The sequence below is a fragment of the Zychaea mexicana genome (genome assembly GCF_025766255.1).
Source record: "Zychaea mexicana strain RSA 1403 chromosome Unknown BDB00scaffold_7, whole genome shotgun sequence".
NCBI lineage: Eukaryota > Fungi > Mucoromycota > Mucoromycetes > Mucorales > Lichtheimiaceae > Zychaea > Zychaea mexicana.
Window position 1 is genome coordinate 204,623 of NW_026516670.1, and position 15,911 is coordinate 220,533.

The window sequence follows — 15,911 nt, forward strand, 5'->3', positions numbered from 1 at the left end:
TTTGACTCTTGATGGCATTCATAATTACACACGCCAAACCACGATGTGCATTTGATACCACCCTTTACCTTCATATCCTACTCTACTATGACTAAGCGCTTCAATACACGGTGCTATGGCCAGCTACTGTCTCTGAGGATACCATATCTGTAGAATTAAACGCTCAATATGCCTCAATACTACGCATGTGTGTAGCATCGCAACGTTCAAGATCGCCACCTTGAATGAAGTCTACATCTGTCTCTAATGATCGGTTAAATTGAGCAAGTGGAGCATTTCTGTAGCTTGTCAGAGACTCTAATAAAAAGATAAAAAGAAGGATGACTCTAGCTAACAGCCTCGGTTCAATTGCAACGTTTAAGCTTGCCCGAAGTTAAGCTCGTCGTTGTATGGATCGAAATAGAGAGAGGTATGATAGTTCAATTTCAGTTCCGAACTTTAAATTCAAAAGAAATCAGCCGCGTATGGCCGCACTCGACAGGTTCACAGTCAAACAAAAAATGGCACAACCACCAAGGCCACTTCCACCATTTGGTGGACCACCACCTCCTGGTGTTCCAGGCAGTGGGCCACCGCCACCGCTTAATGCTTCCATGCCACCTCCACAAGGTCGTCCACCATTCCCAATGCCTCCTCTACCAGCAGGCGTTCCTCCACCACCACCTGGGATGCCAGCATTCCCACCTGGTATGCCACCACCTGTTCAAGCTGCCATCGCCGGCGGTATTCCCTTGTCAAAGCAAACGTTAAACACCACACCAAGCCCAACTATCTATGCCAGCAATCTCAACGAAAAGGTTAAACTGCCAGGTAACAAAAGATTGAAAATCAAAAAAGGAAAAAGTTTTTTTTGGGATCTTTGGTTGATCTAGATCCAATGATAACGTTTATGGAGAAATACTCAAGTTATTACGAACGTGTTTTTCGCTTGTAGTGATGAAAAACACATTGAAAAACATGTTTAGCCAGTTTGGTGAGGTGCTCGATGTGGTAGCTTACAGTAACATTCGTATGCGTGGTCAGGCATTCATTGCCTTTGGCGACGAGGAAAGCGCATCAAAGGCTATCAAGGAGCTCCAGCACTTTTCATTATACGGAAAACCTATGGTAAAAAGATTTTACTCAAACCGATGCACAAAAAAAAGCTAACAGGAGCTAAATACAATATTTACGTAGGTCGTGCAATACGCGCGCACCAAGTCGGATGTCCATGCAAAGAGAGACGGAGACTTTGACGATCACTATGCAGAACGCTTAAAGAGGAAGGGTAAATGATTGGAAAGGCATCGTGTTACGGTATGTGGAAAAGGATCTAACAGACTTATTGTGTACAGAGGCACGCAAGTCGCTGCCGCTCCCAGGCGCAAACAAGCAGGCGCTCAAAGGACCTGCACCAGGTAAGGAGCAAGTTTAGATGGTGACAAGTCACAAGAAGATGGAAAGTGACTGACATGTGCATCAAACTGTTTAGCTGGTGTTCCGCGTCCTCCCGGACCTACGCAACACATTCCAGACGAATTCTTGCCACCAAACAACATTCTGTTTTTACAAAATTTGCCGGAGACTGTCACTCAAGAGCAGATCCAGGATTTGTTCAAGGCTTACCCTGGTTTCAAGGAAGTGCGTATGATTCCAACCAAAAAGAGCATTGCCTTTGTCGAGTACGAAAGCGAAATGCAATCCGGTGCTGCCAAGAGTGGATTGGCTGGTTATTCTTTCGGACCCGACCATCCTATGCGCGTTACATTTGCTAGAAAGTAGCTGAGGGAAAGCCCGTCTTCTGTTTTCTCGTTTTTCTGTTTATAGTTTGTCAAAGTTGGCCTCATCAGCCAATCACCCCCCTATGAACATTGCACTTGAGTTCAGTGTATCATAAAATTAACTTTCTTCTTTCCAAAGACCCTATGAACTTGGATTATACATGACGACGGGAAAGAAGTGATTGTGAAACGTTTACGTGTTTGGAGATAGAAGAGTTCAAACAGTTGGACTGGTAGACTGACCAGCTCTCTCTCCCTCTGTGTGTGTGTGTGTGTGTGTGTCGCTGATAAGCCTGTTATGGTGGTGTGCGTATACTACGAGTTTTCTTGTAAACAAAATGAAAACATGACCCGATAAGCTTCACAGTTATCTTTCGATGATTATTTCATCAAGAACAAAAATCCATGTGATAGGGTTGACCTGCCGTCATATCATGTGCATTCGTCAAAACAGTATATTTCGTTATACACACTCTCAAGTTTTCTGTAATTTTACCATTGTGATCCGCATAAGCCGGGTTCAAATGTTGGCATGTCTCGGAGATAAAAGACTTGATAATCGCAGTAGGCGATAAGAATGGCTCTCCTCAATGGTGCATAGGCTGCTACCACATGTGCTAAAAGAATGAGATCTGGGTGGATGCAGCACATACACACTTGGATTTCCTTTTTTATTTGATAAAGCGTCTGAGAGTTGGATAAACAACAAGTAAACAAACCTTGTGGGGTGTAAACATCGGGAGAAAAAAGATGAGCGGCGAGGAGGTCTGGATGCCGTCGATGCTATCCGAGAGGTTTGTATGTGTAGCAGTAGTACAGCGAGTGAAGAAACAGCAACAAACTTCGCGCCGGCAAAGGAACGGCGCAATAACAACAACAAAAATTAAATAAGAAATCTGGCTTATTTCTCAGCGATCGCCTATGCAATAAGACTAACCAGCGGTTCCACTGCTAGCTATTGCCGTCACCATCACTATCACTACTTGTACTGCCACCAGGATCTTTTGATAACGTCAATATTATGCAAGTGAATAACCACCACAAGACGTTTAGTTTCATCATCTAAATAGTATGTATCTTCGTTTTAGCGAAGGTGGTGATGTGTTCAGGCCATGCTTGCTTGTTTTTACTCTTTGTCTATCGGGCGGTACTCTTTAAGCGGTTAATCCATCACCTTTTCCTCCATCAGCTGATACTATGTTTGTTTATTGTTTGTGGGGTTCTCCAAGTTCTGACGAAAGCGAACGTGGCGTTAAAGAGCGTGGGTATTCCTTGCAGATAGAATATATAAAGATGATGGTTTTTTTTTTCTGTGCAGATTTTCACCTTTATAATAGCTCTTATCTACTTTGTCTTTCCTCGTAATTGTCTTTATACTATTAAATCATGCTCTGCCTTTACATGCATTCCGACCGTCAACCTCTTCTGACGACAAGACTACCTTTGGCATGCGTTCTCGACGAAAAGCATGCGGAAAGCGACAACCGACAAAGCACTATTAAAACACCCATCGTCAATAGCGTATCTTTCGATCCGTTCACCCATGCAAGCACCTTGCTCCACCAACAATCCGATTTCACTTGGAGCATTTTCGACAATGTCTTGGCTCGTGCGCTTCGCAGTATGGCATCTGCTTTATCTAACCTGCCGCAAGACCCGCGCGCTAAAAAATCATCGGCAATCATCGTTGCGCCCTCTCCTATTATCATTTCTCCTTCTTATTCCGCCGCCGTCGCCGCCATCACCGGCACCAAACGCTGTCCTTCCAATAATAAACGCGCTCCTCCAACACTCAAACAAAGACATCGCCATGTATGCTGGCAGCCTATTGCTCCTAATGATGATGAAACAGCGCCACAACATCTCAACAACAACAACAATAACAACTCTGTGTTGCCTGCTTGGATGTTTACCCACAAACACTCTCGAGACATTCGATCCAATCCCGACGAAATCCGGAAGCTTGCTGTCAAGCTCGAAATGGTACGACAGAAGAAACTAACAATCGGCCGCGTCAAGAGCGAACGCAAGCGACATCTTCCTACTCGTACCGACGATTTTTCCCCTTGCAGAAAAAGCGGTTTATCGCAACAGTTATAATTCTCCAAAGCGCAAAACACAATGATTTCTCTCCATCGTCAATTGTTGATAATTTTTTGTACCATTGTTATATTAGCTTGTATATATTATTTTGTTCTCTTTGTATGTCTTTGTTTTCTACTATTACTATTAATATCTTTTTTTCCATCGCTCATCACTATTGTACCATCGTCACTATACTGCAAAATATATCATTCCATACAAACCACAATAGTCTCTATGTTATGATGAAAACTCCACATCGTACATTGTGTCTGTTTTGCTCAATATATATAAAACAGACTAAATAGATAGCCCGTTAAAAATATACGCGAAGTTGACAGTTACTGCGGTATTAGACAAAGGACCATAGTTGAAAACTATATAAGCTATAACGTCAATTCGTTTACATCACTTTTCATTGACGATCTGCACACCAGTTCTTCGAGTATCACAAGAGGAAGTTACTTATTACTTGCAACCCCTTTCTGAGAGATAGCTACTAACATAGCAGTAAGCAGGATAAGAAGCGAGATGATACGTATCATACAGTGTTGTCAAAACGCCATCCTTAACAATTTCCTTGTTTGATTGCGTTCCAGCTGCATTCATGATAGTAGTAATAAAAGTCAATCAGGTTTGGAAACTCCTTCATAACAAGCAGGTAAATGGATAGGCAAAAACCGCAATGACCAAATTTATGCAATTACTTGTTTATACTACTGACAAATTAACGTTGAATAAGCTTTAGGTGACAAAGATGATCGAATAGATCAATGTGACGTGGGGTATGCCACAGTAACCGGTCGACACAAAATAGAGCATTGTAGGCCAAAACAGCTTTACAGGCTATGTGTCATCCTGCGAAATGCGAATAATTGGATGGGGGGTAGGAAACCTGTTTTAACCTCACATGAAATCCCGGTTACACGCTACTGATCATGTTCCGCGCTTTATTAAAAACCCCATACCTTAGGACCGTCATTACTTATCGACCCAATTCTCACGTACCACAAATCTCGTTCTTAGCAAGACATTTAACGCATTCGACACAAATAAAAATGGCCAACAATTCTGATGCAGAATGGAGAGCAGTCTTGACGCCCGAGCAATTCCGAATTCTTAGAGGAAAAGGTAAACCAAAAGTGTGCGAAAGTTTTATAGGTTTTATTCACAAACAGCAAAATAACCAAAAGGAACCGAAATGGCGGGTACTGGTGAATATAACAAGCACTTTGGAAAGGGTATGCTCATGTTGCTCTAAAGTGAAAGAGCAAGCCGTGATACTTGAGAAAGCGCTGTTTTCTAAGCTTTTTGTATTGTTTCTAGGTGTCTACAACTGTGCTGGATGCAACGCCCCGCTGTATGTCTCGGATACCAAATTTGACAGCGGCTGTGGCTGGCCCGCATGTGAGTTACTTTTTTTATATGCGCATGAAGAAATATTGCATATGCATTGCGAGAGAACTCAATATCTGTTTGTACTATAATTTAACGGTTTGTAGTCTTTGATGCAATTCCTGGTAAATATATGATTGGAAAATGGGATATGACAACGGTTTTATAGGTATGGTTGTTAAAGGAGATAACCGGGTTCTTTGCTTTAATAGGCGCTGTGGGACGAAACGTAGATAGCAGCCATGGAATGGAACGTATTGAGATTGTTTGCAACAACTGCGGTGGTCACCTCGGTCACGTCTTTAAGGGCGAAGGATTTGATACGCCCACTGATGAAAGACATTGTGTCAACAGTGTCAGCCTCAAATTTCATGACAAATAAATCTTAACTTTGGATCTTTCTTGATTAAGAAGTCCCCTGTTCCTAGTCAGTGCTCCGTATATGAGCCAATGCAAAGAGCACTTTGTTTTAATCGGTCAGAACGGGATGATGCTATGTTTATATTGAACACAGCACTTAAACGCCACTCTTATTTGTTGCTCTCTACATTAGCATCACTGCTGTTAAGATTCAAGGAATCTGGGGAAGTAGGATTACATGTACGAGCAAGAATTATTTAGTAAAGCGGTAAGTATGTAGAAGATTCGCAGAATTTAGAGATACAATGCAGGTTCACAGCGGCGCTACGGGAGCAATTTATTCATGTTTATCATTATATATATTTCAACGATTAGCACACGCTAATTTCAAAATACATACCAGCAAACAGTGCAACAACAGATTATCATTGTCCATACAAAGGATGTATTCTTAAAAGACGTCGTTTCGTCTCTAGTCATAGCAAAGATTATTTTATCTATATTGACCGTTTCTATCGTCGCGGCACCCCTCTCAAATTTGTAGTCAACAAGAAAGCTACTGCTCAACATCTCATAATGGATGATGCATGAGCACCCCTTCGGTGAACACTTTAATTTTCAAAAACTTGCGCGAATTTGCTCGCCGTTGTGATTATTGGTACGGTATGTTATGGGACATGCACGACGGTGCGACAGGTGTCAACACACTGGGAAGGCTGCAATATGTGAACAGCTGCGTTACATTGTCTACATTGATATCAAACATTTTCCCTCTCACGTGCTGGTCACCAAGGTGTGATTTCAGCCGTAGGTTTTTCAACGCACGCAAACGCTGCAAAAAGTTTATTCTATTCTTTTATGATCATGTAATCAGCAAACGTTCTGTGTCGCGTGTATTTGTATCTGATATTGGAAGCCAAATTCTTTGTTTCAAATAGCTATGAATACCTTTTCGATAGAATTGCATACCATTTCACCTGAGAACAGTGCTTCCAATGAGCTATGTGAGCGCTGGATTTTGGCGCCAGATAGAATGATGAAGATAGTAAACAAAGAGGAAAAACTCGAGTTGCACACGTATTTACCAGCTGCTGTTTTCGCGTACCGTACTACTCGCCAGGCACCGAGTCATTTTGAACCTTCTATTATTTGCTGTACGGTAATAAATCATATTATCCAATGAACCGAACTATGGAAGTCGATATCAGACCTAAAGAAACAGGCGAGGAAGAAATGATAGACGACACGTGAATCATAAGACACAAAGTTCGAAGAAGATTCAGCAGCAGGCCATTTCTTCTACAAGCAATCACAGAAAAAACAAATTCCAACTCAAGAACGAAAACGATTAGCCGAAAAGAATCATCTGTTGCAGCCCCCTGTAATGTTGACAATCATGTTAAAGTGTATCGAGAGAGTCTAGATACCTCCTGGTGATGCGCTTTAGAAGACGTGTTCTTGGGTCCATACATTATCCATTCTGTAAATAAATAAGGAAGAAACTTACTATCTAAAAACAATGGATGAAGGATAGTTATTCTCACAATCTGTTCATGGCAATAACTGAAAATCAATACTTTACCATGAATTGGATTTCGTATATAACCTCGCGTTCTTTACATTTTAACCGGGGACCAATTTGAACTTCGCTACATCCATCATGCAGAATAGAACAGCAACGACAACAGAACAAGCCATTTTCCCTGACCTCATTCTCACTACTCGAGATGAAGTACCCCCTACAGATCTTTTCTTTTGCTTGTATGCACGGCAGAAGTTAAAATTTTAATCCAGAATAAAAATTCATGTGCGGATTACTATATTTGCAGTAAGAGAGATGAAACAGCTCAGTATCAATTTATCCAGCGTTGAGCAATTCCATTTAGTAAACATTGGGCAGCAAAAACAGAAATATGTGTTGCCTTCCTCTGGGTATACGACGGTAGTAGTGCCCTTCTTTCAGGTACCGCACCTTACAAGAAGCTAATGCGCGCAGACTACAATCACCCGTTCGTGTCATACGGTCTGTTGTAGATTTGTTGATTCATCTGCATCTTCACTACAAGTAATTATAGTAGAGTCAGTAGCCTTCGCGTCAGCCAGCATTAGCATAGTTTCTGCTCGGGAACTTACCGGGTCACCACAACATGCCAAACATTTGTGTAATTGTTCCTAGCTGCCATCATTAACGTCATAGGATACCACTACCTGTCTTCGTAGACATCACAGTATAACCTTCCCGGTACCCATTGCCAGCCCAACGACGTATGCATCTTCCTATCTTACGAGACCATGAAAAAACACTCTCGCAAAATACACCAGCTAGTTAACACTCAAAATACATAATACCTTCATGAAATTCATATAAATCACCTCCGCTACATAAAATCAGGTTTTTTCAAGCCTTTCCTGTTCAATTACTGCCATAAATGATACTGAAGGATCGAATGGATGCGTTCAAGTGTTATCAGGTATTCTCTGGTAAAGAAGTCACTGATAAAAAGCCTTAAATAAAATCATTATAACTATCGATTCTTTATCAAATTATCACATATAGGGGTCGCAATTGGACGGGTCAAAACTCGGGTTGACGGGTCAAGACTGATTTCAATGTAGTGATGAAGGAAGTGTCAATCAACCTGAACTTGAGCGCTGGAAGTGCAAAACTCCATATATATATAGCTCTCCAAGATGATGGCACGCAAATTCCTAGCAGTGCTAGCAACTCTACGTTTTGAGTGATTATTCCTAAAGGTAAAGGGTTTTGTGCCATCACAAAGAAATCGCTTGGGCTCACATGATTTGAAGAAAGCATAATATTTAAAGTGTGGTTGAAAATCGACTTCCCTATATGCCCCTAATCCTTTTCCCTTTTCTTTTCACTTCTTTCTTCTTCCTTCGATTTTCTTTTCTCAATTCCTTTTCTGTCTTTTGTCAAATCGCGTCTCTTACTGCCACTCTATTGTATATTCTCATAGCACTATTGCTACTTCTTTACTCCTATCATATATATTGCTTATAGCTTACTTATCCCATATTGTTGAATATAAAATATAATCCCACAATAAAAAGAATTAAGTACGTTTGATGCTATAGTTCTATAGCAGACATATTGACAACTAATGATGCTTCCCAACAAGAAGATTGACTACTCAAATACAAGTACCTCATACATATTATATGTATACACGGGTCACAACGGGTCAACGGGTCGGGTCAAGGGTTGGACGGGTCGACCCGCGGGTCAGAAAAGCATCAACCCGACCCGTTGACCTGTCCTCAACCCGCGGGTTGGTTTTGACCTGTGGTGAACCACATTAATACACTGCTTAAGATATCAACAATAAGATATTCGGTTAAACATTATAGCACACACGTATGAACTACGCATCTCGGCTAAACACTATTGAATAAAATCTCTCACTCAGATGATCCACCTTACGTGAACAGGACAATGAACCTATCAACAGGTACCTCGGCCATTACATCAGCTAACGCCGGTTTCAAAGATGTGCCCGATTGACATAACGACTTCAGGAGAAGTTCTGATACGTCCTTGATCCATCCTCTATCACATAGTTTATCCATTAGTCGGATGAATTGATATCGCCGTCTTAATAGCTAGAATATAAAAGAGCTTTATCTTTTGTTGGAATAAAACATCATCTCAAAGATACTTAATCTTGTCCCTTATTATCTTATATTAAAGCTCTATTCATCACATGACCCGCGGGTCAGATTGCGACCCCTAATCACATATATACCCTTTCCCACCGCTCAATTTTTTCTGTCTGTGCCACCCCTCCGGTAACAATAAAAGACATCGTCTCTCCAAAATTCCATAAGCCTTCTCAATGCAATTGATCAAACAGAGATTATTCGCAGCTACAATTGAAGCATAGTCTATTCCCAATAAAGCCCGTAGTCCCAAAGAAACTCTTGTGTTTCGAGACCTGTTCTGGTCAAGTTATATGGTAATGTAACTGCAGCACTAGACCCCTAGGGCACGGGACATACTATCTGTCTAAAGAAAAAGCAGTAGTCTAAAGGTTGAAGCAAAAAACGGTCATGACACTAATGGATATATTCTAATAATAAAATCAGTCGCGACTTAGTGGGCCGACGTTATTTTTAAACTGATTGATGTGAAAGGGGACGGAATGGAACCTTAAGATTCCACTGTTTAGTTACCAATTGTTTGATGATTTCGTGAAAAAAAGCCTACTACTCTCCCTCTAAAAAATTACAATTTCATGAACCTCGTCCACAACAAAGAAGAAAATTACGACAAGACTTAAACAAAGAAAAGAGAAAAATGATTTTTGGCGAGCTATCATTTCACAAGTAATACATCGAGAGAACGAGTATGTTTTGATGGTAACGTACGCGTGTTGTTTGTTCTAGGTGTGGTTAGCATCGGATGATTGCTGGAATTTGATATATGAAATTACTGTCTATACAACTAGGTGGCTCTATAAGTTTGGTCGTTGAGTATGAGCTCATTGTGATAGAGGAGTAAAAGAGTATGCAAAACCATTGTACAAGGACTGATTAAGAAATTACAATGTGGCCATTATTTTTCTTCTTAGAAAGCTTTTCTTTCAATATTTCCTCTTACTATTTATTGCAGCAAAAGCTATCTACCAGGAAAGGCTGTGTTTTACTTTCCTTTCCGCTTATACAACATTGAAAGAAACGTGTAATAAGCCGGATCATACGCAATTAAAAAAGCTCTGGGCCGCCGCTACTGTGAAGGTTACACAAACATGAGTAAATATTCAAGTCAATAATTGACAAAATTTTAATGTTTCCAGCTGAGGGGTTTGAACCCTCGCCCTCTTTCGAGGATCAGATCTTAAGTCTGACACCTTAGACCACTCGGTCAAACTGGAGATGTTGGGTATGCTGTAGCATAGAAACATTTTAATTCGGCTACACAAATGGCGTCGAAAAAAAATATAATTCTGCCATAGGAATCCAGGTCGACCTGTAAAATAGTTCAGCCCTTTGGTTTTGCCAAGGATGGATTAGTTCAACGATCATCCCTTGTTCAATAAATGCTCCCAGTTCCTACAATATTCCCTGTATATTTTCAGTATCTACTGGAGAAACCTGGTCTAGTATTAAATAATAGCTTATGGGTGCAATAACTTTCAAAAATATAGTGAAGAATACAAAAATTTAAATTTCTAATATTCTTGTAAAAAACATTTTTTGCTAAGGTTTTCTAATATACTTACTTATAAAAAGGTATATCAAGTCTTATATTATTTTTTATATATCATCTATAGAAGTAGTAGGGGTCGCAATCTGACCCGTGGGTCAAAACCGACCCGCGGGTTGAGGACGGGTCAACGGGTCGGGTTGATGCTTTTCTGACCCGCGGGTCAACCCGTCTAACCCTTGACCCGACCCGTTGACCCGTTGTAATCCGTGTATACATATGATATCTATGAGGTACTTGTATTCAAGTAGTCAATCTTCTTGTTGGAAAGGATCATTATATTAAAGATGTAGTTGTCAATATGTCTGCTATAGAACTGTAACATAAAACGTACTTATATTCTTTTTCATTGTGGGATCATATTTTATATTCAAAAGTGTAAGATAAGTAAGCTATAAGCAATATATGTAATAGTAGTAAAGAAGTAGCAAAGTAAAGAAGTAGCAATAGTACAATGAGAATAGACAATAGAGAGTGACAGTGAGAGACGAGATTTGACAAAAGACGTAGAAGGAATTAAGAAAAGAGAAATGAAAGAAGAAGGAAGAAATGAAAAGAAAAGGGAAAAGGGAAAAGGATTACGGGCATTTAAAGGAAGTCGATTTTTAACCACACTTTAACCATTATGCTTTCTTTAATGCATGTGAGCGCAAACGATTTCTTTTGTTATGGCACAAACCCTTTACCTTTAAGAATAATCACACAAAACGTAGATATTGCTAGCACTGCTAGGAATTTGCGTGCCATCATCTTAGAGAGCTGTGTATACATGTAGTTTTGCACTTCCAGTGCTCAAGCTCAGGTTGATTGACACCTCCTTTGTCACCAAATCAAAATCAGTAGTGACCCGTCAACCCGAGTTTTGACCCATCGGGTTGAATGGGTCGGGTCGGGTCAGTGTTTTCTTGACCCGTGGGTCAACGGGTCAGACCCTTGACCCGACCCGACCCGTCCAATTGCGACCCCTAAGAAGTAGTATCCTTCTAATTAGGTATCGCAATTGGATAGGACAGGTCAGGTCAAGGGTTGGACCTATTGACCCATGAGTCAAGAAAACACTAACCCAACCTAACCTGTTCAACCTGACAGGTCAAAACTCGGGTTGATGGGTCAAGACTGATTTTGATGTGGTGATGAAGGAAGTGTCAATCAACCTGAACTTGAGCACTGGAAGTACAAAACTCCATATATATAGCTCTCCAAGATGATGGCACGCAAATTCCTAGCAGTGCTAGTAACATCTACTTTTAAAGGTAAAGGGTTGTGCCATCACAAAAAAATTAGCTTTAGCTCACATCATGTATTAAAGAAAGCATAATATATAGTTAAAGTGTGGTTGAAAATCAACTTCCCTATATACCCCTAATCCTTTTCTTTTTCCCTTTAGTCTTGAATATAAAATATTGTGATGAACCACTTAATACACCACTCAAGATATCAACAATAAGATATATGGTTAAACATTATAGCACACACAATATAACGAGTTTCTATAGGCAGATGTGGCATCCTTCTATCGCACCATTGACGGTATTCCATTTGCTTATTGACATAGGTTTTCTTCGTGTTGGCTGGGTGTGCTTCGAGTGCTTCACGGTGCGTTTCATTCATAGATTCACGCATAGCCATTTGCGAGACCTGATACGTAGAGGAGCTGGCAGTGGTGTTGAGAGACATAATTGACAAAGATGTGTTAGAAAAAAGTGTAGAGCTTGAAAAGTTGGAAATGTATTGCAAAAAAATAAAGGCAACATTTTTGAGAATAGTAAATGGTCTTTTATTTATATCATTTGTGATAGCAAAGAAAACACTGATGCTCATCTAATTGAGAATGAGTCAATGTACGTGTTATTGTATTGTTACTGCTACGCTTGTTGAGTCTAAGGATGTATGTCATGTCAAAGGCATATACAAGATGTGTCATAAATGATTCATAGCGGTGACCTAGCAGGTACTCAATTTTTTTCTACAATGCGATTATGTGTGTAAGGTCACAATTTGGCTGGTGACTCAGTTTTGTGACCCAAGCCAATCCCCGAAGATAACTCCTTATTATCAATTGGAAGAAGAGCGACATCAAACCCAAGACGGTCCAAAAATTCTTGGGTTTCTAGTTCAACACCATTACAGGCATCATCAAGGTACCACAAGACAAGATGAAAAAACTGATGAAACGCATCAAACAAGTCCAAGATCAGACATTCTCCTGCCGCTGGGTGGCAGGCATGCTAGGAAAGATGACAGTGATGCTTCCAGCGATAGGCGACGCACTATTACATATCCGCCATATTCAGCGAGATTTGACAAAGATTCTACACAAGAGCAGGCAGAACTAGGAAGCAGCATGTCCGTTGTCACGGTTAGCCAAGGAGGATCTAACCTGGTGGCAAAACATAGCAGAAAGCCGGAATGGATTACCAATTCGAAGAGCACCCGAGCGACCTCTAGACGTAACAATACATGTCGACGCATCACTATCTGGCTGGGGCGTGGCATCCGAACTAGGAGAATATGCGGGGTATTGGCGGACAGCAGACCAAGCGGAATCAATAAACGTAAGAGAATTGTCGGTCATCAAGATTGCACTAGAAATATATACCAAGACTTGCATGAACAAGACATTGCATATACACACAGACAACATCACAGCTTTAAAATATGCAAGCAAACAGGGAGGCACAGCGTCAGAAAAACTACAACAGCTAGCATTATTACAAATCCAAGACTTATGTATCCGTCACAACCTGACAGTCAAGTATTTTCATGTACCCGGAGTCAAGAACGAGACAGCGGATCGTTTAAGCAGAAGGTCCAAGTTAATATACGAATGGACATTATCGCGGATGAAGTTCAACCAGATTCAGCGGCAGCGGGGACCTCTCAAGATAGATGCCTTCGCGGCGTGGCACAACCACAGACTAGCGAATTATTGGACACTCCATCCAGACGGGAAGGCAATGGCGATAGATGCCTTCCAACAACGATGGCCCAGCAAGGGTCTATATTTACATCCACCTTGGCGACTGATCCCCAAGGTTATACACAAGTTCAAGAAGGATCGGGTATATCAAGCAGTACTAGTGACACCGATATGGCAGACACAGTATTGGTGGCCGATGATCCTATAACACACACGAGAACCGCCGATACTCTTCCAGATCAACAAGAATATAACGCTGACCGCATGGAGATTATGGCGCGTGCGTGGAAGGCACAAGGCGTGAATTTGAAGACAGCTGAATATTTGGCGAGGGCGACTCGTAGTTCAACAAGGCGTGCTTACAATCGTTATTGGCTACGATATGCAAGATGGCGTACCTGCCAAGAACCGCCCATAGACCCAGAAGGTTATAATCCGAAAGCATTGTCCGAATTTCTAGTAGAACATGAAAGTCTGTTTTATGACTACCTAAATGGCATAAGGTCAGCAGTTGCGTCGGTCTACAAGGCGACACACCCATGGAAACCACCCATTGCAGAAAATCAGCTTGTCAAGCAGTTTTTTGCCAGTAAGAAACGAGCCACGTATAAGCAACCAAATGTTAGTCAAGAGATTTGGGATATTCAGTTGGTACTGGAAAAATTGCGGTCATGGGACCATCTGCAGTATTACCACTGGATAAACTACAAAGGAAATCGATAATGTTACTTTGTTTGGCGACTCTTTGGCGTACAAGATCGGACATAGGAAGACTCAAGAAGAAAGACGTTACGTTACACTACGAGGGTGTTCGATGCACGGGCGTTACAATAATAGTCTGGGAACCGAAGGAATCGCAAAGCAAGGTGTCTCGGTTGGGAACAATTGACGATCAAGAGATGTGCCCAGTGAAGACGTTAGAAATGTGGCCCCAAAAATCGATAACACTCCGCGACAAGCTGCCCGTAGATCACACATTGTTCTTAGCGAATATTCGAAAAACACCACGATCGATTAGTCCAATAACAGTAGCCAATTGGGTGAAGGAGATAATGCGCGAGTCCGGCGTGGATACGTCTATCTTCAAGGCCCATTCAACCAGATCGGCAGCTAGCACAAAAGCGGTCGAACGAGGAATTCCAGTGGAACTCGTCAAGGAACATGGGCATTGGAGCACACGCAGTTCAACTTTCGAATCTTACTATTATCGTCCTCGAAATCAACATGATCGCGGTAGACAGATTACAACAAGCATTTTTTCGCGTACGGACAACAATACCACCACATCAGAGGATGAAGCGGAGGCAACAAGGATTGGGTTAGGAACGAAGACCAATACGACAGTTGCCGTAGAGGAATCCGAAGATGTGGTGGGTGCCCGCCCATGGTACCAACGTCTTGCTTGGCCCTTCCCTTAATTACAAACACGAAAAAATTGTTTAACTTAGCTTAGAAAGAACTAGATTGTATCAGAATAGAGGAAAAAACTTTTTATATATAATTGCTGAGAATAAAGCGCGGCTAGAAGAGCTATTACCACCACATCTTCGGATTCCTCTACGGCAACTGTCGTATTTACTGTTTACAGTAAAATTAATTATTATAGATTGATACCTAAAGAAGTGGTTCATAGAAATGATGAAATTAATGTCATTGATGACAATGAAAATGTGCTTGCTTCAGTAACTATAGATGACGGCACAACATCAGTAATACCAGCACCGACAACAACATTATTGAGTCCTCAAGGCACACCATTAGCATCCACCATCAGCTGCACTATCCATTCTCTATTGTTGTCATAGTGCATAGTAACCGCCGCTTTTTGATACAATCTGTTTTCTGCCTGGGCTCGTATTCATTCTGTACGCATTAAGTGCATCATTGGGCATTGCAGAATGGTTGGAGCTCTGGTCAAAGCAGAAAACGCCAACGCAGTTAGGATGCAATTTTTGAAGCTCTTCTATTGCTGATTCAAACTGGTTGGCCATGTCGGGCTTTTTCCAATAGCTGTCGTTTTGAGCACCAGGAATGATCGTCTTGTATGGAAAAAGACCATGGCAGGAATAAGCAAAGCACTGAGCATGATTGCACGGCCCTAACCTTTCTTTCTGATTAGGCTCTCATTGGAAGCCAAATACACGCCTCGCTTGCAGTCGTTGGCGTAGAA

General features: G+C 41.3%; 3 protein-coding genes and 1 non-coding gene across 4 annotated transcripts; 3 read left to right on the forward strand and 1 right to left on the reverse strand.

Moving 5' to 3' along the window:
* Positions 1–689: 689 nt before the first annotated feature.
* Positions 690–1,761, forward strand: BDB00DRAFT_755736 (uncharacterized protein; the record flags this gene model as incomplete). Its single annotated transcript, XM_053118850.1, has 5 exons — positions 690–810; positions 935–1,107; positions 1,177–1,267; positions 1,335–1,397; positions 1,472–1,761. The coding sequence occupies 5 exons, from the start codon at positions 690–692 to the stop codon at positions 1,759–1,761; spliced, it is 738 nt and encodes a 245-aa protein (XP_052984132.1).
* A 1,336-nt stretch (positions 1,762–3,097) lies between these two features.
* On the forward strand, positions 3,098–4,029 carry BDB00DRAFT_802238 (uncharacterized protein). Its single transcript, XM_053121941.1, has one exon. It carries the CDS (start codon positions 3,147–3,149, stop codon positions 3,858–3,860), a length of 714 nt encoding a protein of 237 aa, XP_052984133.1. The 5' UTR covers positions 3,098–3,146; the 3' UTR covers positions 3,861–4,029.
* A 730-nt stretch (positions 4,030–4,759) lies between these two features.
* BDB00DRAFT_802240 (Mss4-like protein) lies at positions 4,760–5,639 on the forward strand. The gene is made up of 5 exons (XM_053121942.1): positions 4,760–4,973; positions 5,036–5,083; positions 5,169–5,249; positions 5,345–5,362; positions 5,450–5,639. The coding sequence occupies exons 1-5, from the start codon at positions 4,781–4,783 to the stop codon at positions 5,617–5,619; spliced, it is 510 nt and encodes a 169-aa protein (XP_052984134.1). The 5' UTR covers positions 4,760–4,780; the 3' UTR covers positions 5,620–5,639.
* A 4,766-nt stretch (positions 5,640–10,405) lies between these two features.
* BDB00DRAFT_t15 lies at positions 10,406–10,489 on the reverse strand. Its single transcript has one exon. It is a non-coding gene; the product is annotated as a tRNA-Leu (tRNA).
* Between the last annotated feature and the right edge of the window lie 5,422 nt (positions 10,490–15,911).

Coding starts and splice junctions, on each gene's coding strand:
- BDB00DRAFT_802238 (XM_053121941.1), top strand. CDS start 3,147: ATGCTCTGCCTTTACATGCATTCCGACCGTCAACCTCTTCTGACGACA.
- BDB00DRAFT_802240 (XM_053121942.1), top strand. CDS start 4,781: ATGTTCCGCGCTTTATTAAAAACCCCATACCTTAGGACCGTCATTACT. Junction 4,974..5,035: donor CCGAATTCTTAGAGGAAAAG/GTAAACCAAAAG, acceptor AATAACCAAAAG/GAACCGAAATGGCGGGTACT. Junction 5,084..5,168: donor TAACAAGCACTTTGGAAAGG/GTATGCTCATGT, acceptor TATTGTTTCTAG/GTGTCTACAACTGTGCTGGA.